Source organism: Amaranthus tricolor, chromosome 17 (assembly GCF_026212465.1).
Source record: "Amaranthus tricolor cultivar Red isolate AtriRed21 chromosome 17, ASM2621246v1, whole genome shotgun sequence".
Taxonomy (NCBI): Eukaryota; Viridiplantae; Streptophyta; class Magnoliopsida; order Caryophyllales; family Amaranthaceae; genus Amaranthus; species Amaranthus tricolor.
Window position 1 is genome coordinate 9,963,839 of NC_080063.1, and position 24,535 is coordinate 9,988,373.

Sequence of the window (24,535 nt, forward strand, 5' to 3'; positions counted from 1 at the left end):
AAGTAAAGTGCTTTGAGAAAAATTTCATCAAATTTGTAGCTTTAAAAAAACAGAAATTTTCAATGTCTATTACTCTCTCATATTCATTGATTTAGGGACATTTCCCTTTTGCACTAAAAACTAGGAAGGGTGGGGGACCACTTAAAAGTGGGTGGAAAACTCACTTTTTCCATAAAGGGCATTGGTATTATGTATTGTTATAGGAAGGGTAAAAGGGTAAAAAAGAATGACAAAAATATAAATGGGACATAATTAATGAATTGACCCAATAAAGAAATGTCCCTAAATCAATGATTAGGAGGGAGTATTAATTTTAAAGAAGCCAACAACAATGCCATAACGTTTATCCTAATGTATGACATCAGCTACATGAACAAAACAAATCAACTTGTGGAGCTTATAATGTTATGCATGAATTTTCTTGGTAAGAAGTCAATAACTAGGAGGGAGTATTAATTTCAAAAAAGATCATTTGTGGAGTTGTTGCCGTGAAGGTGACAATTTTGATCAAAGTAGATTGTTTTGCGGTTATCACAGCCTAATTTACGGTCACACTAACCTCAAAAATTTTTATAATATTGTCATACTGAGGTGATGCAACCAATATTGTTAGAAGGAAGAATTAAAATACAAGCTTCTATAAATCAATCTTCTTTATGTGATGTGGCTGTTATGTCTCATTCAGGGCAGTATACCCTTGGCCTAGTTTTAGGTGAAATGACTTTGTTACATCTAGCATGATGGATGAATTTGAAGGATTAGTAGAGGCATGTTAGGGTTATTAAATTGTGTTCCATGTCATCTTCTATGTTTTTCCTTGAACATAATAATTGATAAAAGATAGGACAACAAAAAGAACCATGTTATAAAAGACATGTCACTAATCATAACTCATTGAGCCAATTACATTGACTCACTACTGTTTTGTGTTGTTTTCCTGCAGAATAGGAAAAATGGGAAATGCGAATTAGATAGAACATGAAAGTTTAGGAAAGTAAATAGATTTTTATGATGGGGAAGGCGAATATATGTTTCCTGAATTCAATATTGAAAATAAGACAATATAATCTATTTTTTTTTCTTGAGCATGGTTTTAGAATTAATCATAATTATAAACATTTCAAACGCAAATTTCTCATATCATATTTTCTGATGACACTTTTAATTTCAAAATTTTTTGAATATTTAAACTTTTGGATGAAAAGTTATCTGGTGGGAGTCGAGGCGATGAGCACTATCTTCGCACCATTTAGTTGGAGTTTCATATGTGTTGCCCACATGGTGGTTATTGTTTCTGTTGGGTCTTATGACTAATTTTCTTAAAGCATTATCTCCTCTCACCTTAGATGAGCTGTATTCCTAGGCTTGAAAATTTCAACTTTAAAGCTTCATAATTTTTGTATTATGCATTTTTCAAGGGTTTTGCTATATGCATCCTATGGGATATATTTAATTATTGAGTGTAATTTGTTTATAAACAAGATTGCATATAAATGTGTTGTCAATTCTTTATATTCCACTTTTGGCATCTTAATATCAGCCTGCTGCATATAGCATTACCTTTTTGAATAAGGCAAGAAGAGTAGGAAAGCATTGGGTTTTTTGTATAACATCCATGAACATAGGAGTAAAGAAAAACAGCGTTTTCATTTTGTGAATGACATCCTTCCGCATCAGCAGCTAGTTTAATAGATTTATCACATTCCTTATGTACAATCAAGAAATGCATTCTATATTTCTCTATTCTGAATGAATGATCTTGAGTTAAAGGTTTTAAGCCTAACCTTTCTAATTTTTGACAGTCAAGTTTAAAGAATTTTTATTTATAAATTTGAATTTGTACAAATTATTCATTTATATGATCAGTCACTAAAGAGAATTTAGAAGTGATATTTGTGAAAAAGCACCTTATAGAACATATACTGAAATTACCCACCTTTCATCATAGTTTAGTTTAAATACACTTTGTTTAACATCTTCTTTGTAAAACACCACTATGAAAAGAATCCCTTTTGACTCTCGATTGGATTCATACTGTTCTAATTGCACATAAAGGGTATTTCACATTATCTTTTTTCCTTCAGTTGACGAAATGGTGAGAAATAGTGACACATTAGATTCTGCTGTGGCATAGAGGTGATGGTTTACCAGTTAATTTTCTTATAAGGTGTATTTGGTAAAAAGATGTGAAAGGTTGTTTTCAGTCATTGAATATAATAGGTTGACATTTTGATTTTGATATTCATATTTTTTCTCTTCTATTTAGAAAAGTCTTATTTGTATATGTAGGCTCAAACCATGTTGTCTGAAATATATCCGGGAGGGTCTCCAAAGATTGGGTCTACTTATTGGGATCAGATCCAAGAAGTTGCATTGGTTTCTGTTGCAAAACATCTTCTTAAGCGTCTACATGAATGCTTAGAGCAGGTGCGCTCCTCTTTAATAAATCGAGAATCTATTATTCACTCATTGCAGGTACATGTTGAAGGTTCAAGGAACATTTTCTGAGTCCATTTTATGATATTTAAGTTAAAAGAAAAGTGATGCTAGAACTTTATTAAGTTCCTTCTAGAAAACACTGTACTTTGCAAATTTAATTGAAAATGTGGAATTAAAATCTGTCAGAGATATATTTTTTAGACCACGGGTGGATGCTGTTTATTTTATTTGGCCTAATTTTATAGACTGAACTTCATTGGGTTTGGGTAGGCTGTTTTTTTCCGTGATGCTAAGCTTGATTGATCTTGTACATTTTTTCATTGCATTGTATTCGATAACTTGAAGAGCACTTTAGGATGATTAGTAACAATAAATCAGCAGTCAAAGCCTGGACCTGAACGCTAAGTACTTCTGTGGCCTCAAGGATTACCAAGCAAGGTCTTCTTTGTGACGCCTTTGCTTTACTTATTGAGAAATCCCTATAACACCTACGGTGTGAAAGCAAAGGTTTAGATTGAATGCAATCAATTACGAAGTACTAGAAATAACATAGGCTTGATCTTTATAACAGCTACGGTGTGAAAGCAAAGGTTTAGATTGTTGTGGTACATTAAGGTTGGATAGTATATAGGTGCTTCAAGAATTAGGTATGAAATATAACTTATTCATAGTAACAGAGAAGGGAGGTCTATAAAGATTTGCAAAACTGTGATAGACAAGATTTTGGTGATTGGAGGTAGCTAATTTGACTTCCCCAATAAAGTTATTGAATTACGTCTTCTTGCAAGTTGGTCTAGTTTAAACGTGAAGCTGTTGGGCTGAGGAATTGGGTGCGTAATAACTCGTGGAATCTTGATGGACGTTATGCCCTATATTGAGGATTTAACTAGCCAAGTTTTTGCTGAAATTAAGAGTTCTACCACTGTGTTTTTCAATGTTGCTATATCTTGATTCCAATGACTGTATTTTTCTGCATAATGCATTTGTTATGGTCCATGAGGGGTAGGGAGGAGAAAAAAGATTGTGAAAGATTAGTAATAAAAAAACATAAATGCGTGGAACGTGAGGTGAGAAAAATGGGTTTGGGGATAGATGTATGACAGAAAAGGAAAAAGGTAAGAAGTGGTCATAGAAAAGAAATGGATCTAAATGGAAAGGACAGGTGTATGAACAATAATGTAGGGAGGCAGAGAAGATGTACAAATTATAGATTCTATTGCAGTGCTTATATAAGAATTTAATTACAATAAGCTTTCATATGAGGGGTAAGCCTCTCCATCAAAAAAGGTAAATGAAGTCTCATTCTCTCAATGCTTATTCTGCTTTTCCATGTCACCTTTTATTATATTTTGTATTTCTCTTGCAATCTTTTTTGGTACTTTTTCCCTTTTGCATTTTTTTTTATCATATATGAAGTCTCATTCTCACAAGCTATTTTATACATTCAACAAAATATTTTTTTTTGGTACTTTTTCCCTTTTGCATTTTTCTACCATATATGACACATAGGAGTTTAGGATGCTGACCCATAACAGGGGCCAAGTCAAAGCAGATTGTGAGAACATTGTTGGGCTAAAAACATACAAGTTCAAGCTATTTTCCAATTTTGACCACTTATTTCAGGACTCTGGGCTTGATCTCCTGAACTTACTTTTAGTTCTATTCTATTATGTTCCATTCCATTTAGCATAGTTTAACACATCACTTCCATTCACATTGTCACTACTTTTTCAGTTCACCCCAGTTCCATTCAATGGGGCTCAGTTCCCTGTAGTTTAATTTAGCTCTGTTGAGCTGGGTAGAACAACTCTTCAATTATATTGGGATTAGATTGACTATTGAAATAGAATGTTTTCTATAAACAGTTAAACTTTATCTTTTATTTTCTGTGAACTCATGCTTTAGTAAGTTGGCTGATGCATATGAATGTTGGCATTGAGGTTAAGGAATGTTGTGTTGTTATGTTTTACGAAGATAATTGGATGTTGTATTTTTACTTGTCTTGGAAGTATCTAAGGAGTCTCCTTATGCTATTTAGGGCGTTGAGGAATTTGTCCATCAAATCTACAAGTGTTACTGTTCCAGTAGCTTTTAGATTTTTTTTTTTTTTGTTTTTTTTTTGCCTAATGTAAGCTGTACGTAATAGTAATCTATTTATGGCTGGCTTTTTTTTTTGTTTTTTTGTTTTTTTGTTTTTTTTTTTTTTTTTTTTTTTTGTTTTGAGTTTGCAATCAGGCATGGCTGGTAAAAGCTATGGAATATTTCCTTGTGTCTGCTTTATATGAATGATAACTGCTTGAAAGACATACTTAGCTCAGTCTGTGCGTTTGTTGCCTAAGTTACTTTATTATATTGTGTTTTGAAAATGCATCACTCTTCTTAATAACATTGATGTATTCTTATGCTCTGTTTCGGAGATGTAGTCTGTGTAACATATATTTGTACTTTCATTGAACAGTTAAAAATGATTGGGGTCATTTGGTGTTTTTTTTGGTGTATCCATAGTTTTTTCAGTTGACTGCAGCTCTTGTCTTAACTGTTGTATCCAATAATGAAAATTTTCTTTATATGACACATTCCTCGAGTAATGATAAACTGAGCATTTTGAAATAAAAATCTCTTTTGTAGGCTGTATTTTGGTTATTAATTATTGGCCATTTATACTTCCAGGAAAATCCTGCTACCCTTCAGGCTATTTTATCAGGGGAGATAAACATTGCTTCTTCTCATCTGCAAGGACACCGTGATCGTGCCCTTGCATTGCTACACCAGGTGATTGAAGATGCTCATATGGGAAAGCGACAGTTTTTGAGTGGTACAATATTCTATGCTAATACGTTGATAAACTTTTATGTTTAAAAGTGCCTGGATCACAATTTGTTTTGTATCTAGTACGTAATATCATAAATGATTCTTGAGCTTATGCATATGCTGTTGTATTAGGTTCCTTAATATCTCCGTTATGCTTGGGCTATTATAGGTGTTTGAGTGATTCATGGCTGTCATACATTGCTGTTTTGAAATTTTATATGTGGAATAGCGGCTAAAAGTCTTGTGAGCAACTTCTAATAACTCATCAATAATTAAAAAGTGCTGCAGTTCATAATAGTACTATTGGTAACGAGAGGGAATCTTTTATCCTGTATTAAGCAAACTTTTATCAAATGAATTACAATATGTTCTGAATGGACCACGGATCCTTAAGAAAGCCGATAAGAACACTCAAATTTTTTTATCAGGCAAGAGAGAGAAAGAGTTTGCTAAAAGGACCTTCTTCACTTATAGCTTTTGTTTGGTTTTTGGAATTTAGAGATCAAATTTAGTTAATTAAATTATGTACCATCTCTTCGTGTCTAGATCCAAATTCTGGGCTGTGTTCTCTTTTCTTTTTGAAAAATGCTCTTACCTAATACAGTGTTTAAAACTCCAAAATTATGGACCATGAGCTTCTAGATACCCAAATAAGGCGCACACACAAATGCTGTAACTTATCTTCTATCCTCTAGATTATTATGAAAAAATATTCGCTCGTATAGAGAGTTAAGAGTTTGAGACTTGAGATATTGTAGGGACTGGTTCAAATATTTATGTTGTTTTTGTGGTTGTAGATTAATGTTATGTCAGTTTAATTTGAAATTTGTCTCAGGTAATATTCATAGTTGTAGATCAATGTTATGTTATTTCTATTCAAAAACTGTCTCAGGTAAGCTTCACAATCTTGCAAGAGCGTTAAATGATGAAGAAACAGGGATAGACTTTCAAAAAGTTGATGGCTGGGAGTCGAAATCTCGTTTAGATTTAGACAGGTATAGTTTCGTGGGTCTTGGGCTCAAAACTGCTAAACAGGGATCCTTCATTTCTGCTACTGGAGAAAGCAATGCACAACCTTTAGCGTATGACACAAAAGATGCTGAAAAGCGGTTGTTCAGTCCTTTAAGTGCGAAACCATCTACTTATCTATCACAATTTATTCTTCATGTTGCTGCAATTGGTGATATTGTTGATGGAACGGATACAACACATGACTTCAATTACTTTTCTTTGATATACGAGTGGCCTAAAGACGTAAGTCAATTAATTTTTGGCTTGAATTGATTTGTCTTTTGTTATGGCCATGTCCAAAAGGTGGCCACTTTTCAACCTAAAGAATCGTGTGGGGTTTCTACGATGTTAATTAATGTGAACAAGACCATTTTAAAAATAATCTTCTGAAATTTGCGTTCATTTATGATATTTACTATTAGCTTACAAACTTTTAGATGTTATCTAGCTTTGTATTAGTCACCAAAAATGGACCCAAGTTTTTTTCATAGTTTTATGGAATTTAATTATGAAGTGGAATTAAGAAAAATTGCAGGAGTTTTGTTGATGAAGTCTCAGATTCTAACAGCCTAGTATTATGCTAGATCACTAAAAAGGGAAAAAGCTTGAATATTACAACAACAATGCCAAAATCTTAATCCTAATTACATTAACCAATAAAATCAGTTGCAAACTTCCACATGAATTATTCTTCTCCATTAACTTTGATTTTTTGTCATCTTGACCTTTTTGTCTAAATCTTTGATATCATTTGCCAATCCTACCCTTTGCATCATCATCTGTTTTCCTCGCCCTCTTTTTAGTCTTTCATGTTTTAACTTTTTATCTTTCTTACCTATCCACTAATAGTTTGTCTTTGCACATGCTCAAACTACAATTGTCTTTCATTTTATTCTCAATATTTGTGGCTTCATTTTGAAATTCTAACCCTCAAGGTATGGTCACTCGTCCATTCAAGCATTTGCATTTTAACTACTCCCATCTTCCTACTATGATCCTTTTAAAAGCCTAACGTTCTGATCCATGTAGTAGCGTTCATTTAATAGTCATCTGATACTTTCCCAACCTAATACCCTAACTAGTTTGATTTTTGAATTCGCCAACTAAATTAAACCAAAACCAACCATAATCTGCTTTTCCTAATTCATGATTAGTGAGGAGATTAGAGAATTATGCGACACTATGGACTGAATCCGGGGGTAAAAACAATGATATTATCAACAACGAAGAGGCCTATCAAGAACTCAGGCTATAGTCTTGAAAAACCCCCAAACAATCACCCAACGTGTGTTCGTATTGCAAATGAAGAACATGACTATGGAGGATTGTTTCTTTGAATTGATTGACTTGAATGATTAATTCAAAGCAATCAATTCCCTTCCTATAACCAGATACTACTCCCAGTTATAACGAGGTTTTTGTTCTCGTGATGCCTCACAATAACACTTGAATGATCACACACACTCAAGGAGAAGAAAGGATAAATCCAATACTTGTTTAAAACTGAAGACTCTTTTTACAATGGAGCCTATGCCTATTTATAGATTTTTTTGGGGGAACAAAAAGGCGGGAAAAACGGGGTACCTGAACATCAGGTTAACAAAACTAAAAAAAAGACAAGAGTTACAACTAGGATTATTACATGCGTTTTTCAGGACGCATCGTCCTGATTCTTTCATCCTGCAGGGTCTTATTCTCATCCTAAAGGGACTTCTCTTCAACCTGCAGGGATTTCTTCGACCCGCAGGATTGTTTTAGATCCTTTAATTTGCGGCCCATGCAACTTGCTCCAGTCCTGCTTGAGCTCCTTGTCATCTTTACATGGCAGGGTGTCACTTCTAGTCCATGATCAGCTTCCTCTATCACCCTGCTGAGCTCTATGTCAGTTCCCAGGGCGACCTGGTAAATATTTATGCGTCCTGTCTCTGCTGATGCTGAGATTATGCGTCCTGCTGGAGCTATTACCCGACCTGCTGGTGCTGGATTCTTGTCCTGAGTTGTTGTTGCGATCCTTTATCATGGGCTTAGCATTGTTTTCTTGTTTAGTGTTCTCTGAACCATTGGGAATTGGTTCACACTGCTTTAGGGGCATATCTCAATCACATAATATTCCTGTACCCGCTCTCTATTTTGTTACCCCACACTTATTTCTGTGACCCATCTTTTTTGATATCCCCATTAGTCTGAAAGATGGACTCAAGGTATTTAAAGCATCCATTTGGAGCACTTTTCTTTTTCTTCAAACTCTATAGTGTCTCTACTTATGTCATTGTTGCTAAAGTGACACATCTTGTACGCCGTCTTACTCTGACTTAGTTCAAACTCTCGTGACTCCGACTCTTGTCTCCATCATTCTAGCTTTAGCATTTACCCCACGTGCGGTCTACCAAAATAATGTGTCAGCAAAACACATGGATCAACGAACATCTCCTTAAAACGATCGAATTATCTCATCTAGGATCACTGTAAAGAGAAAAGAGCTTAGGGTCAAACCTTGGTGGAGGCTAAGTGTAACTTTAACCCCTTCACATGTCCTAAAATTGAATATTGTTGATACAATTGTGAAGTTTGCCACTTGATGGCTATTAGTCTTTTCATCTTTCATGAGCTCTCGCTCTACCAGATTTCTTGCTGATATAAGTTATAACCCCCATAAATGACAATTAGGGGTGTAAATTCGGTTTTTGGTTTGGATTTGATACAAATCCAAACTAAACCAAATTAAATTCGGGGTTAATTTTTCCAATCCAAATTCAAATCATATTTTTAAAAATCCAAATTGAACCGAACCAAATTAATATTTGACAATCCAAATTGCACCGAAAAAACCAATTTTACTGAAATTTCAAATTACACTAAATTCCAAAATGAACCAAAAATAAAATAAAAAACATGAGTAAACGAAAAAAATGCATTAACAAAATTACACTAAAATGAAATAGAATAAAACACTAAAATAAAAGAAAGAAAAAAAAATCAAGAACTAAAAACTAAAAATTCAGAAAAATATAATAAAACCAAATTATTAATTTGGTTTGGTTCAATTTGGTTTTCCGTTATTCATCAAATTACTTGCACCCGACAATGATAGCTAACTCTTCAGTTCCAAGGATAAATGGGAAAAATTCTTCTTGAATATTGATCACTGTCTTCAAGTTGATTTTTGAGCCTTTATAAATTACATCTAGCTCGGAAATTTCTGTTTTTAGCATTGTTTGAAGGAAATATTATATAAGTTAAGCCATTATAAAAAAGTAGAATCTGTTTTCATGGAGTTACAATGGCTGTTGGAAATAGTCTCACTTGCTTATAATTAGTGATGTATGTTAAGTTGTAATAAAGTTATTGACGGCTATGAACCAATCTATGTCTGCATTTCATGGCGCTTCTATACTTTTAAGCTATAACGTCTTACTTGAAAGGATCATAGTCTTTCATATTCAAATAAGATTTGGAAACTCCTTATAGTTTAAGACAAAGTTTCAGCAGCTTAGTATTGTGTTATTTTTTCTAATGAATCCACCTAATGCTTAGAATTATCAACCATTGATTGTTATCTCTTCCCAGTCATCAGAAAATCTTGGTACAGTGTGGTCAAAAATACTTCTAATTATTCGAAAGGATCATACAATCTTAATCAGATTCTAAAACTCCATATAGTTTAAGACAAAGTCTAAGCAACTCAATATTGTTTTTTTTCTAATGAATCCACCTAATGGTTAGACTTTATCAAGCCGTTGATTGTTTTCTCTTCCGAATCATTAAAAAATCTTGAAACAGTTAGGTCAAAAATGCTTTTGATTGATTTCTGCAGGGATATCGTCCTGTCTGCTTAAAAGTTGCACATTAAGCAGTTGATGGCCGAATTTCAATCATACTTGAAGTGATTTCTTGTATTGTACTTTTGTGTCTCTCAAGCACTTGATAATTGGTACTTTCATGCTACAGTAGTGAGTAGACTTCTTAATAAAATCACAATAGGATGATTAAGCTGTACTACACCCAAAATTTTACTTTCAAATTTACTACGAAGGCCCTCTTTAATATCACTAACAAGTGTATAACAAGGATATGGTTGCGTACATCCAATCCCCCACTCCCTAGGATTCTTCATGCCTAATGCTCAAATCAAAGGAAATTGTAATTATGCCTCATGTGAGCAATTTGGTTTTGTTGTAATGACACCTCTCTTCTGTCATGATTTTAATACAGCTTGTAACTCGTCTAGTTTTTGAACGAGGCAGCACTGAAGCGGCAGAAAAGGTGGCAGATATTATGTCTGCCGATTTTGTTCATGAAGTGATCTCAGCTTGTGTACCTCCTGTCCATCCTTCACGGTGTACCCATGGTTGGGCTTGCATTCCTTTTGTTGCTTCTGGTGCTAAGCTTAGTTCTGATGGTCATTTACCGACATCTATTGGAGGGATTTATCAAAGTCAAGTCAGCAGTTTGGTGTCTTCTTCTGGCATTGCTCAATACCACCTCCAGTTGGACATAATAAAGCATCTTGTTAAAATTTCACCAGTAAGAGCTGTACTGGCATGCGTCTTTGGAAGCAATATATTATACAGTAGTAATGAATCATCCATATTGAATTCCTTGAACGAAGAATTATTGCAATCACCTGATGCAGACAGGATGTTTTATGAATTTGCTCTTGATCAGTCGGAGAGGTAAGCTTAATTGTTTTATCCCAGTGACAGGTGCAGTTCCTTTCTGGCACAATAGTGATTTTTTTTTTCCAGCAGATTTCCAACTTTGAACCGATGGATACAGATGCAGACTAACCTTCATCGGTTTTCTGAGGTTGCTGTAACATCCAAGGATACAAATGATGCTGAAGAGATACAAAACAACAGAAGATCCTTTAAAAAAAGACCTCGAGAACATGACATCAACACAGAGTCAGAAATTGATGATTGTGTTGGAGGTAACCCTGTAACACCTATACCAGAAATCGCTCAAGCGACAACTCAAGCTGTGGAAGACAGTTCTACTACATTTCTTACTTTTGACTGGGCAAACGAAGAGCCATATGAAAGAGCTGTTAAACGGTATCTTCCAGCATTCCCTGAAAAAATCATTTTAATTGTTTTTATGGTTTTTCCTTTTTTTTTTATAATTTGGGATAGGCTAGAAAGTTCCTACTGGATTGGGTGGGGGATGGGGGGAGGGGAGGAAATTAACCTTTCGTGTAGATGGTGGGAATCGAAGCGTAGTCACAAGGATGAAAGAAAAAGCTCGCAACCTCTAGGTTTTTCGAATTAAAATTGTCAATGTGTTAAACCTGATTAATTAATTGTTAACAAACGGTCTATCTCCCAAGACCTTTACTTACATTTTGCTGCTTTATTGTATCTCTGTAGTGTAATTATTATATCTTTCAGTTTCTTCATCATAGTATGTTGCTTCACCTTTTTGTTTCCATGTAGTGCCAAATTTGGTCTTTAATCTAAGTTTTCTTTTTATAGATTGATTGAAGAAGAAAATTTAATGGACGCGCTCGCTCTCTCTGATCGTTTTTTGCGTGGTGGGGCATCAGATCAGTTGCTTAGACTTCTTATTGAACGTGAAGAAAGCTATCAAATCGTTGGAAGTAGTAGTTGGCAATATTGTCTCAGGTTGAAGGACAAACAATTAGCAGCCCAGCTAGCCCTACGGTATGGTATTCTCTGAAAATGTGTAGCAAGCCTTAATCTTAGGTTTAAATTGGAACCTATCTTGTGTTAGGAATGCGGTGACTGCATTGCTACCGTGATATTTTCCAGGATTGACCTAACATAATAAAAGCGTGAGAGAGGGGAATAGGAAGAAAGATGAAGTAACAAAGAAATTTATTAAGCAAAGAAAGAATAGGGGAATAGGATCTAAGTTTTCTACTCGTGCACATGCATACATTATATGTATATATTTGTACTGATGCATATATGTGGAGTGAGAGATTATGGGGATAGGAAGAGAGCTGGAGCAATGAAAGAAATTTATTAAGCAAAGAAAGAATAATATCTGTAGGATACAAGGATTGTTAAAAAATTTATAGGAAGAAAGGACACTTATAAATAGTTGCTAAAAGAAGTGTGGACTTGTATATAATGAGTAGAAAATTTCATTGTAATCAGAAACTTTTTCCATTATAGCTGACTTTTTCGTTTTGAATATCACTATTCTTTGTGTGTTGCGTGTGTGTGTATGTTTGTGGTTGAAGATGGGGGGGCCTTTGCTATTGATTATAACAAAACTAGAGTCTTATTTTTTTTTGTGGTATTCATTCTTAGCTGAGAGGCTGAGACTGATTTCTCGATAAAGGCCCCAGCATTGAGTATATCTTGTAGTTTGATCCAACTGTTTTGTTTTTTCCTTCAATAAAATTTCTCACTTATTCTGCAGGTATATGCATAGTTGGGAATTAGATGCTGCCTTAGATGTGCTCACTATGTGTAGCTGCCATCTGCATCAGAGTGAACCTATAATGAATGAGGTAGTTTCTGTCTCTTTTAGTTTATGCAGTCCTCCCCAAGTATATCAATATGTGTTACTTAAAGGTATTTTAGAACCAGAGTTAATCGGTGAACATAAAGAGTGACCCTTTTGGAAGTGTTTTCATGGAAGCTGGAGATTGAAAGGGTTTATTTCTCTTCATGGAATCCTATGACTATGCTTCAATAGCACCCTCGAATTTCTCTAAGGTTATGGGACTTGGAAATTAGGTCGTGCAAGCCTGAAAGCAAATACTCTGAGAAAACTAGGGCTGTAAGTGTTGTATTCTAATTAGTTAGCTAGCAAGACTACCATCCTCCCAATGCCACTTAGTGGTTCCCACTTTGGCAAGCAAGACAAAACTTGAAAAATAGAATACAAAAAAACTAAAATAAAGGTAAAGGAAATGAATAAAGTGGAGAAAAGGAATGGTTTTTAACTCATTCTCTTTCTTCATCAGAAGTGTTTGGTTTAGAAAATTCAAAGGGTAAGGGTAGTAAAGCTAAGATTTTATTTCCATTTCTTTATCAAAGTTTTGGATCTCTTGTTCACAACACAAAGGTCTTCTTCATTATCTCTCTCCATCTTGCAAACCACCAATCACACTTTTCTCTCTCCACCTTGCAAACCACCAGGTTTGTGGCATTTTCTCTTCCCGCTTCCTTCTGCCCTCTTCCAACAATATCTATTATCTATCATTAATTAATGAAAAACACCTTTTAAATGGTCGATTTTGAGATAAATATACTAGCTAGATCTGGAATCTTAGTCCTATAATTTCCCATAAATGGTGATAATTGTGGTCAAAGTCAAACACCTTAACTTGCATTTTTTTTTTATCATTTCTAATAGTGCAAATTTGGTCAAAATTCCCATAAATGGTGATAATCTGGAATCTTATTTCTTATTTCTAATTATTGTTGGTTGATGGTGTTCACCGGTGGTGGAGGCAACGATTTTGTGGTAGAGAATGTTGAGGTGGTGTCACAGTGGTGGTGGTCATGAGTGATGGAAGTGGAGTGGGAACTGGGAACTTAACAACAATGGTGTTGTATTTTTGTCGCGGTAAGTTTTTGCAAATTGATTGTGAAGCTGGTGGTTTGTAGGGTGGTTGATGGTGAGAGAATAAGGCTGATTGTATAAGGGATAAAGATTAATTGTTTCACCGACTCACAAACCGTGAGTTATGGCCGGCTGTATGGCGTGTGGAAGTTACCACATGTGACCGGTCATAACCACTTGGTAACTACCCATTTCGTGAGTAACTTCTCGTGTAACTTCCGTCCTATTATTGCCAATTACAAAACCAACAAATAACTTCCTAAATTTCAGAAATTAACTCCTAATTACTAGCATAAAAACCGAAAAGTAACCACCCTAATTCTGAAAATAACTCCTTAAAACCAAAAAAACTACTCTAATTTTTCCGATTTTTTTGATTGCTTACATGAGAATAACTACCTAGGTACTTGTACTAAAAGGACTTCAAAGACGATGACCTTCTACGTGCCTAGATTGGCTCGACTTTTGTTGAAATTAACTTCCCTGCTTTGACTTGATATCCGTCTTTGATTTCTTCTTGACTTAAATGACTTCCGTGCTTTAACTTGATTTCCGTCTTTGATTTCTTCGTGGCTTGTACTTCCATAGTTGCTTATTTCATACGTGCTTACGATTTTAAAATACTTAAAATACATGACCTATTTTTTTGTTTTGTTTTATTTTAATTAAAACACTAAAACATAAATGGACCGATCGTAATAAACATAAAATAACTAGAAACTAAACATTAAAATTCAGATTTGAAAGAAACAATGCTTGACTACGAATGATCTTTGAAAGGTGGATTAAATAGTGCTTATTACATGAGGGTGTGGTGCCAACAATTGCAAATAAGATTGAGTTATGGCTTGTTATAATCCACACGAAAGTTGCCCTTGTATGATGTTGATGTCTTTGGTCAAAACAAGCCATGAATAAAATTTCCCCCCAATTTTGAAATATCGGTAGACTTTGATTTGCAACATTTTAGAGGGGAGGGACAGTGAGATGTCTGCTCTTGTGACTTGAGAGTTGATACTGATTTTTTTTTTGTTGAAATTGCTTTCAATGGCCCACCTCAATGTCCTCGTCAGTTCTTTTATATAGAAGAATAGATGAAAGTTTAAGCTTACAAGTTCTCATAAATAATTAAAATGTGTATGAGGAATTTCTTTCTTTTATATACTTGCTGGATTTTCTTCTCCTCTTTTAAGTTGCCAGTAACTTTTCATTTGTTGTGGGGTAGCACTGATATGACAGCCCCCCTATTAGGAAAGTATTGACATTTGACCTTTTTATGATTAGGTCCTGCATCGTAAGCAGGCAATACAAAAGTACAAGCATATATTGTCTGCAGATGACCAATACCAAAGTTGGCAGGAGGTACCCAATACTTTGTTGAATTGGATTGATGAGCAAAAGAACACATCCAAAGTTCAATATTCTTTTCTGTTTTGTTTAATTTCAAGGTTGAAGCAGCATGCAAAGATGATCCCGAAGGATTGGCACTTAAATTAGCTGAGAAGGGAGCTGTTTCTGCTGCTTTGGAGGTCGCTGAAAGTGCTGGTTTGTCCATTGATCTCCGGAGAGAATTACAAGGAAGACAGCTTGTCAAACTTCTAACGGCAGACCCATTAAGTGGAGGAGGTCCTGCTGAAGCTTCATGTTTTCTTTCATCTTTGGGTGACTCGAATGATGCTTTACCTGTTGCAATGGGAGCCATGCAACTTTTACCCAACCTGAGATCAAAGCAACTTCTTGTAAATTACATTTTCATTTCTGGTGTTTTAATATTGTTGTTTTGAATCTCTTTAAAACTCGTAATAGCACATCTTTGCTATATTTTAAATGCCATTGTCTTATTGATCTTCCATTTCCGCTGTTGGTATTTCTTAAGGTTCACTTCTTCTTGAAGAGGAAAGATAGTAATATATCTGAGGATGAGGTAGCTAGATTAAATTCTTGGGCCTTGGGTCTTCGTGTGCTTTCTGCATTGCCATTGCCATGGCAGCATAGATGCTCATCCCTCCACGAGCACCCTCAACTGATTCTTGAGGTGCTGTTGATGAGAAAACAACTTCAATCTGCTTCTCTGGTATGTCTTTGCTCAAATTTATGATTGTACATGCTAAACTTCTGTTTGTCTTTCCTTGGTCTTTTTTGTTATAACAGTGGAGTTTATGTTGGTCTACTCTTGTACTTCAATTCCATTGATGTACCAGATAAATCTTGTGACCTTGTTTTAAGCTTTTATGGTATGCTTTCTAATTTCTTATGCAGATCCTTAAGGAGTTTCCATCACTTAGGGACAATAATGTAATTCTGAAATATTGTTCAAAGGCCATTGCTGTCAGTATCAGCTCCCCACCCAGAGAAACCCGGGTATCTGTATCTGGTTTTAAACTTAAACAGAAAACGAAAATTGTGACTCCTTCAAAACCATCTTTGACAAGTAGCTTAAGTAACTTACAAAAGGAAGCTCGGAGAGCATTTTCTTGGACTCCACGTGGAGCTGCAGATAAAGTCCCACCCAAGGAGCCACATAGAAAGAGAAAAAGCTCGGTTTTGACACCATCTGAAAAAGTTGCTTGGGAAGCAGTGACAGGAGTTCAGGAGGAGCATGCTTCCTCATTATCTTCTGATGCACAAGATAGACTCCCTACTATGTCAATAGCTGAAGAGTGGATGCTCACTGGTGACCCAAAGAAGGATGATGCTGTCCGACTTTCGCACCAATATGACAGCGCTCCTGACATCATCTTGTTTAAGGTATAATGTGTGATGGCACCAGAATATCAGGCACTATTATTAACATAATGTTTCTAACATAGTAAGAAGGGTTTAATTTTTGTTTTAACTAATTGGGGCTTCCATTTTAACTGTGTTCCTTCAATAGAACATCAATTGGTCTTTAGTGGCAGGAAGTCACCTACACAAATTTCTTTGATTTTATGTATATTAGGTCCTAAAATCATTCCTGCGTTGTTTCTATTGGATCAATTGGATGTAAGGCTATGTTGGATGAACTGATCACTTTTCCTTTTGGGGGACAAAGCTTTAGGGTTTGTGATATGAGATTGAGACAATATTTCTTTTCCAAAGATTTCCCTCTCTGCTGTTACAAGTTTCCTTAGGTTGAACTGTTATTCTAGAGTACTTTAGTTCTGCCAATTCCACTTGGGCTGTAGGCTTATAGCTTCTATCGAGGCTTTTATTTTTGTTGCAAATTTAGTCATCATTAACTACCTGTCTGAGTTTGACTCACTGAAAACAGAATTTAGCAGAGAGATGAGTGTGCAAGAGAATCTCCTACCCACAAGATAATAGAAAATGACCTACATTATATTTGGGAATGTCCTTATGTGTTCATCCTTCACTTGTAACAGTTCATCAATCCAGACCAATTAAGCTATTTAATCACTTAATTCAATTTCTGATGTAAGACTTGGTGAATTTATTTGTTTTTTCGCCAAGTATATCTGTACTACCACTTTATATCCAATTAACAAGATGAAAGTATCCAAGAAGTGTATTTGGATATGGTTGAATGGGCACACACTAATGGGGTGTTTGGATAGCATTTTAGAAAGGAAAGGAAAGGAAAGGGAGGGAAGAGTAGGGAGGGATATTATAGAGTTTACAGTCCAAATCTTTCCAATTTTGGAAGGATTTGTTTAGTGCAAAATGTAAGAGACTTCTTGCGAATTGTGAATCGAAAAAAGTAAATTGTGGTCAGTTTTGGGCTAATTTTTTGACCATTTGACGAATCGCAATTCAAAAACGTTATAGTGGTCCGAGAGTACACAAGAAGCCTATAAAAACCAATGTTGACTTAGCTGGAGTAAACAATGATATGGAGGAAATTAGTTTCCAAGATTGAGGAGTGAATATAAAAGGATGAGGGTTGTAGAAATTCGAACTAAATTTTCTCTTTTGACTATGTAGCCAACCTTGACCTTTAAATTTCAGGCTTTGGCATTGTTGTTTCTCATCCTTTTGCTTTTTGTTTTTTGGGGAATCTTTTTTTCCTTCTGTATTGTGCTCTTCGAAAATCATATTTGATCAATTGGTTACACAATATACATCTCATGCCTAAGTATGATCTTTGAAAGGAATTACATCTGATCAGTGATGTAGAATTGATGCTGTATCTTTTTTTGTCCTTGTTTCTCTATCTCCTTTTATGAAAGGTCACTTGTTGGAGGTAATTACACCAAAGCTTGTTTAATTGGAACTAAGAGCAAGCTACAGGCTTTGATCTTGTTCGAAATTTTCTCAAAGTGTGGAACGACTCATCATTTTATTGGGTGAAAATTATACTCTGAACTAGGAATAGTGACTGCCAGGAGTGAAGTGTGAAACAGTAGCCATTTGGTGGGTTGAGTATTAGCATGTCCTTTCCTTTTGCGCTCATCTCTACTTTAATTTATTTTAAGCTTTGTATTGTCTAGATTTTAGGTGTACTTTGTTTTATTCTTATTGTTTTTCCATAGATTTGATTTTTTAGTTGTAGATTGGTATTAAAATATTTTTCGCATCAGATAGCGCTATTATAATCTTGTTAGCATTGATTCATCACGCTAATTTTTTTTCTATTATGTAACCGGCCCTTTATTGTTGAGATTAAGGGTGACATTGTTATTGTTGTTTTGTTTTTCTGTAAATTACAGCTTTTACACTAATTGTTTCTCTTTTTTTCTGTAGGCACTTCTTTCCTTGTGTTCTGATGAATCTGTTTCTGCAAAAGGGGCCATAGATTTGTGTGTCAATCAAATGAAGTGCATTTTAAATTCGGAACAGCTTCCCAAGAATGCTTCCGTTGAAATTATTGGACGAGCATACCATGCAACAGAAACATTAGTAGAGGTATTGACCTTAGCATATTTTTTAGTTTTAGTGGGCTTTCCTCTCTTTAGTTCCATTGATGTTTTTGTTCATCTGTTAGCTTATATCTTATGTGGATGATAGGAGAGGGGCAAGAATTCATTGTGAAGTGTGCGGCTGTATGCTGCTCTGACCTATATCCATTTTCTGGGTATCATGGAATACTTCACCTGATGGTTGTGGTGCAATGTCTGCAGGGACTGCTCTATGCTAGATCTCTGCTTAAGAAACTTGTTGATGGTAGTGATGCACCTAGTAATTCTGAAAGAAGAAAAGATGCAGATGATGGATCTTATGAAGCTGGAAGCTCTTCTGCTGGTAATCAGATTGCAGATGAACTATCTGAGCTCTTGTCACAAGCTGATGTCTGGTTTCGACGTGCGGAGTTACTTCAGAGTCTTCTTGGATCCGGAATTTCTGTTTCTCTTGATGATATTGCTGACCAGGAGTCATCCGCATGTCTTCGTGACAGATTAATTAGTGAGGAACGTTATAGTATGGCTGTTTACACCTGCAAAAAGTGCAAGGTATTCTCCTCTTTTACTTGACAATTAACGTCCTCTCCATTTCAGCTGGATTCCACAGCTGTAAGGATTTGTAGGGGCCAGAATTTTGTAGTCTTACCATATAATAAATTAGTAAAAAGATAACTATAAAAGTGAATAATAATTGAACCTTTTGAAAAGAAACTTTCTTGTACTCATCAGGTAGGGAATAAGTTGAGAGGACATAGCAAATATATGAAATCAAGACTAAACTATTGGAGGGACTCACATCAAGTATACACCAAAATAAAGAGAAAATCAGGTAGCTTATAGGACTATAGGTTTATTGCCTAAAACCCAAGATAAAGAACAAATAGTGGCTTTCGTATTTGATTCACGGTTCACCTGCTCCTTGTGTATCCTAAAGCGCCACATATACTTATGAAGGGCCATGAGGTGGTATATCAAACTGCCTCAAACTTGCTTTAGACTTCTGTTCTTCAGTCTGCCTGTTATCCTCTTATAACACCAATACAATGATCTGTTTTCATTGTGTTTACCCTTAATATGGTCCTACATGCTAAGGCCTTAGATGATTGTTATATCTTATTGTCTATAGAGACCCTTCTTCCCTTAATGTCTAGTAAATTTGATTTCAAGCTTGTTGTAATGCTTTTATCACCATGTGTAACAACAGTGTTCATAGATATTTTGGTACTAGTTATTCTTTATCTTCTCAGTTTTTGTAGAGTTGACATGGGTAATACTTTTAAATGAAAGGATAAATATTATCTCAAAGATGGCATGAACTGTTACTTATTCCCTTGAATAAGCATTGGTTGAGTTCTCTTTCATTTGTTCTCCAGATTGATGTTTTTCCTGTGTGGATTGCATGGGGGCATGCTTTACTTCGAATGGAGCATTATTCGCAAGCCCGTGTGAAATTTATGTATGTTATTTGTATATTACTTAAAGTTCCCTGGTTTGATTATTTTTTTCTATTGAATGTTTTTTCTAGCATTTTTTTTGCTTTTGATGATATTTCCTTTGCTCAACCCTTTATTGCTGACTTGCAGACAAGCTCTTCAGTTACGAAAGAATGATCCTGATTTCCATGCCACACCAGTCATTTTGGAGATCATCAATACAATTGAAGGTGGTCCACCAGTGGATGTGTCTGCAGTTCGTTCCATGTAAGTGTGCTGGTTTTTTAACCTTTTTTTTCCCTCTCAAGGGGCTGCAATGCTGCAAACTTTTTCAGTTGATTATAGACACAATGCTTGCTAAAAAACTGATCCACTGTATTAGTTATGAGTTTATTTTGTATTTTGTTTAGAACAAATAATGTGTGCAGTTCAACACTTGATTTCTATAGTATGGTGCAGGTATGAGCATTTAGCCAAAAGTGCACCAACCATTCTAGATGATTCTCTATCAGCAGATTCATATCTCAACGTCCTGCACATGCCATCTACTTTTCCTCGTTCAGAAAGGTCAAGAGGGTCCCAAGAGACTGCAAATAGTAGCTCAATGGGTGGTACAGATTTTGATGATGGACCGCGCAGCAACCTGGACAGTATTCGCTACCTTGAATGTATTAACTATCTCCAGGATGTAAGCATCTCACATTGTTTTACCGATTAAGTTTTTGTTATGATAGGTGTGGTTTGAGTGAAAGAAAATTGTGCTGCTTTCCCCAATTTGCAAATATAATACTCCCTTCTATTCATTACAAGTGTCCCATCCAATTTGCTTTGCACCCTTGCCAATGCACTAGCTCAATCCTTAGTATTTCTTATTGTGCATGATAAAAATTATAGAGACGAATTAAACAAGATCCCAATTGACAATGTTTTAACTTATAGATTAAGAATAAAATACAAACTGAGTAATTGATTATTGAATTGTTCAAAATCCCAAATGGGACACTTGAATAGTATTTTTATCTTTTGTTAATTCTTCTATGGGTTATGATTAATCACTTCTACGAATACCAGTATTTGATTCTATGATTTTTTCTTATGGTTATTAATAGATCACACTATCTTCTCACAATTCTTTAAAGGTCTCTGCAACCTTGCTCTGCGTAGGATGAGTAATCAACAATATATTACATCTTCTGGGGCTTATATATTTTCAATCTCTTGCTTTCTTGTTGTTTTTCACAGTTTTTGCTATCTACTTTCACTTTTTGCAAACTATGGTGGTGTATATGCAACTTATATCCTCTCCTTTGCAGTATGCAAGACAAGATTTGCTAGAATTTATGTTCAGGCATGGACACTATAATGATGGCTGCTTGTTGTTTTTTCCGCCTGACGGTGTGCCTCCACCTCCTCAACCATCATCTGTCGGGACAGTCACGTCATCTTTATCTCCACAGAGACCAGATCTTTTGTTAACTGATTACGGGACCATTGATAGTTTATGTGAATTATGTGTCGGATATGGTGCAATGTCAGTTCTTGAAGAAGTTATTTCTGTAAAGATATCATCTTCTGCCTCTATAGATGATGCTTCAAATAAGTATTTGGAGGCGGCATTGGCCAAGATTTGCAGCTACTGCGAAACTCACAAACATTTCAATTACCTCTACAAGTTTTTGGTAAATGAGACTTTCATATATAATTGTTAGATTTAGAATTATATCACATTGAAATAGTGAATGGCTTTTAATTCTTGTAATCAGTTATCACTCAGTCTTACATAATCAATTAATGTTTATGTGCCTTGTAAGCTAATTATTTGTCCTGACAATGCCAATTTCAATGTTATGTCTCATAAAATATAGAATATTCAATTTTTCATGCTCATGCCTTTTTAATGCTTCCTCTTTTCCTTAAAAGATCTCTGATTTGAATTTGGGAAAATATTAAGGATATAAAATTACAAATAAAATTGTTCGTGGATAGACTAGGGAGAACAAAAAGTGAGAGAAAGTGTTGTGATAGAGATAAAAGAGAAGGGTTTACTTGGAACTGAAGTCTGTTAGTCTGAAATGTTTTTAACTTAAAATCATAAAAGAAAAAGTGAAATAAGAGATGGCCAAAAATATGGAAAACAGTTTTGTTACTCTAAGAGGCTTTGATTTCGTCTTGCTTCATTTAGCGCTCTCCTTCTTTGCTACCCGAACTCTTCACTTCACCCCAAGTTTGTCGGACCCTTGATACTCAGACATGGATATGACACTTACACTTCCATTTTCGTTCAAAGTTTTGAAATTTTTTCATAAAATAGCCAAGTCGTGCATTGGACATGTATTTGAGTCGGACATGTGCATAAGAGTCCAGGTAACATAGTTCTTCTATGTAATTGTACAAGTCTTCAAATTCGTTTAAAGCTTAAAATTGATAACTTCTGAAGTCAGAATGCTTTCTCTCATTTTGTTTTCATATTTTATTTTTCCCTTCATTCTTACCTTAATTTCGCTATAAATTGGTCGTTAATGTGATTTGTGTTTTTGCTTTCTACTTGTATATTTTTTCAAGCAATGCAACCTCTAAATTACCGCCATTTGTAATTGTTATATTATTTCAGGTGACTAAAAGAGATAATGTTTTTCATATGATTTGTGTTTCTGCTTTCTAGCTGTATTTTTTTTTAAGCAATGCAACCTCTAACTGGCCTTCATTTGTCCTTGTTATATTATTTCAGGTGATTAAAAGAGATCATGTTGCTGCTGGTCTTTGTTGTATACAATTATTTATGAATTCTATGTCTCAAGAAGCAGCAGTGAAACATTTGGAGAATGCTAAGGTACTTTTTTCATTCTTAAATTATGGTAAATGCCAATAAAATGTGTATTTCTTCTCTCTGGGGTATATCAAAATCTAACATAATGGTGCTTTTGGTGTTGGCTTATGAAGACTTGAGCTTATGAATTGAGTAGGTTATAACATATATGAATGATGAAAAATTGTATAGCTTTCAGTATGATCACAGTACTCCCATCAGAATTGACTATTAATACTGTTTTGACTTGTGACTACATTTTAGATGACTCCTTTATCTGGAGTTTCTTTTTAACTTGCAAACTAGGGTTTCACTTTAAATATCTGCTTCAATTCTAGATATTATAGTAGTGGATTTCACTTCATGTAATTTTCTGATTGTTTTATTTTCCATTATAGTGCGGACAAACATAGGGCGTCTACTTTTGTGGTCATCTCTTACACTAGATACATGATCGTGTGAGTTCTAGATTATTTCAGTGCTGGATAACCTTATTACTCAGAAATTTTTAAAGAATTTGGAATCTGTTTTATCTACGTATTTCTACCGGAAAACTAGCTATTACTAGTGGAATTCAAACAATAAGAAAAAAAGGTAGTAAATTTGAGGGTTAAGGGATAGGCAACAATGTAGTAAATATCAGTTGGAAACTGTCCTTTGGACAATAATGTTCCCAGCCCATTTAAAGCCTAAAGGCTTTCTCTTAATTTTGCATATTGCTGCAGTAAATATATATATCGGTGCACATTCGACCCAACCACTCCCTCCCTAAACACATGTAGAGTTAAGCTTGCTTATCCATATTGCATGTGTATTTGGAATCCATAATGGAAAGATTATGTGTTGTTACTTATAGTATATTACTATTGGAAACCTACACATCTGTATCTGCATATGTTATAGTCATGTAGTTCAAGAGAAGAATTTGATTGATGCCACATATCAACTTAGCAATGGTACCAGTCAGATTCTCCAAGCAGAGCTCCTTCCTAAGTGTCTTTGTAAAATTGTCCTGGTTCAAAATTATAAATTTCTGTTCTACATGATGCCAACTTTAGGAAGTTCAAAACGTGTTTTATTATTGCAAATTCATCATGTGCTTGTTCAAGTGAAGTTGCTCACTACTGATCTATTCAGAAGGATCGATTTGCAACTACCAACTATCCTCTTTTACAGATAATTCTCTCTTGCTATTCTGTACGAGCTTACTCTTTGTCTTCCTTTTTTACCTTGAATTTTTATTCTTTATGTCTTTTTGCTATAGATCTGAAACATACTTCATAGTTGACTGTATTTCTATGAAGAAATTTAGTTTACTTGCATGAATGAATCACAGTACCATGTCCAATATTCATTTTTTGTGAGCGCAGACACATTTTGAAAATGGGCGACAAGCTCGTCAGGCAACAAAACCTGTTGGCAAAATCCGAGGTAAAAGTGCTTCCGAGAAACTTACTGAGGAGGGACTCATCAAACTTTCAACTCGGGCTGCTCTCCAGGTAATGGCAGGATACATCTGTAGAATTAATATATTCTCTAGAAGTTTTTATGATTCTTAAGCGTCAATCTTTTAGTATTTATCTTTAGAATTAATATATCCTTGTCTTTGATGAGAATCGGGTGTTGTCTCAACTGGAGAGCAATAACCACTCTTC

At 35.0% G+C, this 24,535-nt stretch overlaps 1 protein-coding gene across 4 annotated transcripts in view; it reads left to right on the plus strand.

Annotated features, from left to right (window-relative positions):
• The window catches only part of LOC130803870 (uncharacterized), a 48,960-nt gene that overhangs the window by 14,622 nt on the left and 9,803 nt on the right, over nucleotides 1–24,535 (plus strand). For all 4 annotated transcript variants that reach the window (XM_057668086.1, XM_057668083.1, XM_057668084.1 and 1 more), the window contains 19 exons: nucleotides 2,290–2,427; nucleotides 5,110–5,254; nucleotides 6,143–6,504; nucleotides 10,474–10,934; nucleotides 11,010–11,315; nucleotides 11,733–11,921; nucleotides 12,649–12,739; nucleotides 15,085–15,162; nucleotides 15,249–15,539; nucleotides 15,677–15,874; nucleotides 16,060–16,548; nucleotides 18,484–18,645; nucleotides 18,861–19,190; nucleotides 20,015–20,097; nucleotides 20,225–20,341; nucleotides 20,534–20,762; nucleotides 21,388–21,753; nucleotides 22,803–22,904; nucleotides 24,251–24,379. In XM_057668086.1, coding sequence (XP_057524069.1) covers nucleotides 2,290–2,427; nucleotides 5,110–5,254; nucleotides 6,143–6,504; nucleotides 10,474–10,934; nucleotides 11,010–11,315; nucleotides 11,733–11,921; nucleotides 12,649–12,739; nucleotides 15,085–15,162; nucleotides 15,249–15,539; nucleotides 15,677–15,874; nucleotides 16,060–16,548; nucleotides 18,484–18,645; nucleotides 18,861–19,190; nucleotides 20,015–20,097; nucleotides 20,225–20,341; nucleotides 20,534–20,762; nucleotides 21,388–21,753; nucleotides 22,803–22,904; nucleotides 24,251–24,379 — 4,266 coding nt within the window. The remainder of the gene's footprint in view (nucleotides 1–2,289; nucleotides 2,428–5,109; nucleotides 5,255–6,142; nucleotides 6,505–10,473; nucleotides 10,935–11,009; nucleotides 11,316–11,732; nucleotides 11,922–12,648; nucleotides 12,740–15,084; nucleotides 15,163–15,248; nucleotides 15,540–15,676; nucleotides 15,875–16,059; nucleotides 16,549–18,483; nucleotides 18,646–18,860; nucleotides 19,191–20,014; nucleotides 20,098–20,224; nucleotides 20,342–20,533; nucleotides 20,763–21,387; nucleotides 21,754–22,802; nucleotides 22,905–24,250; nucleotides 24,380–24,535) is intronic.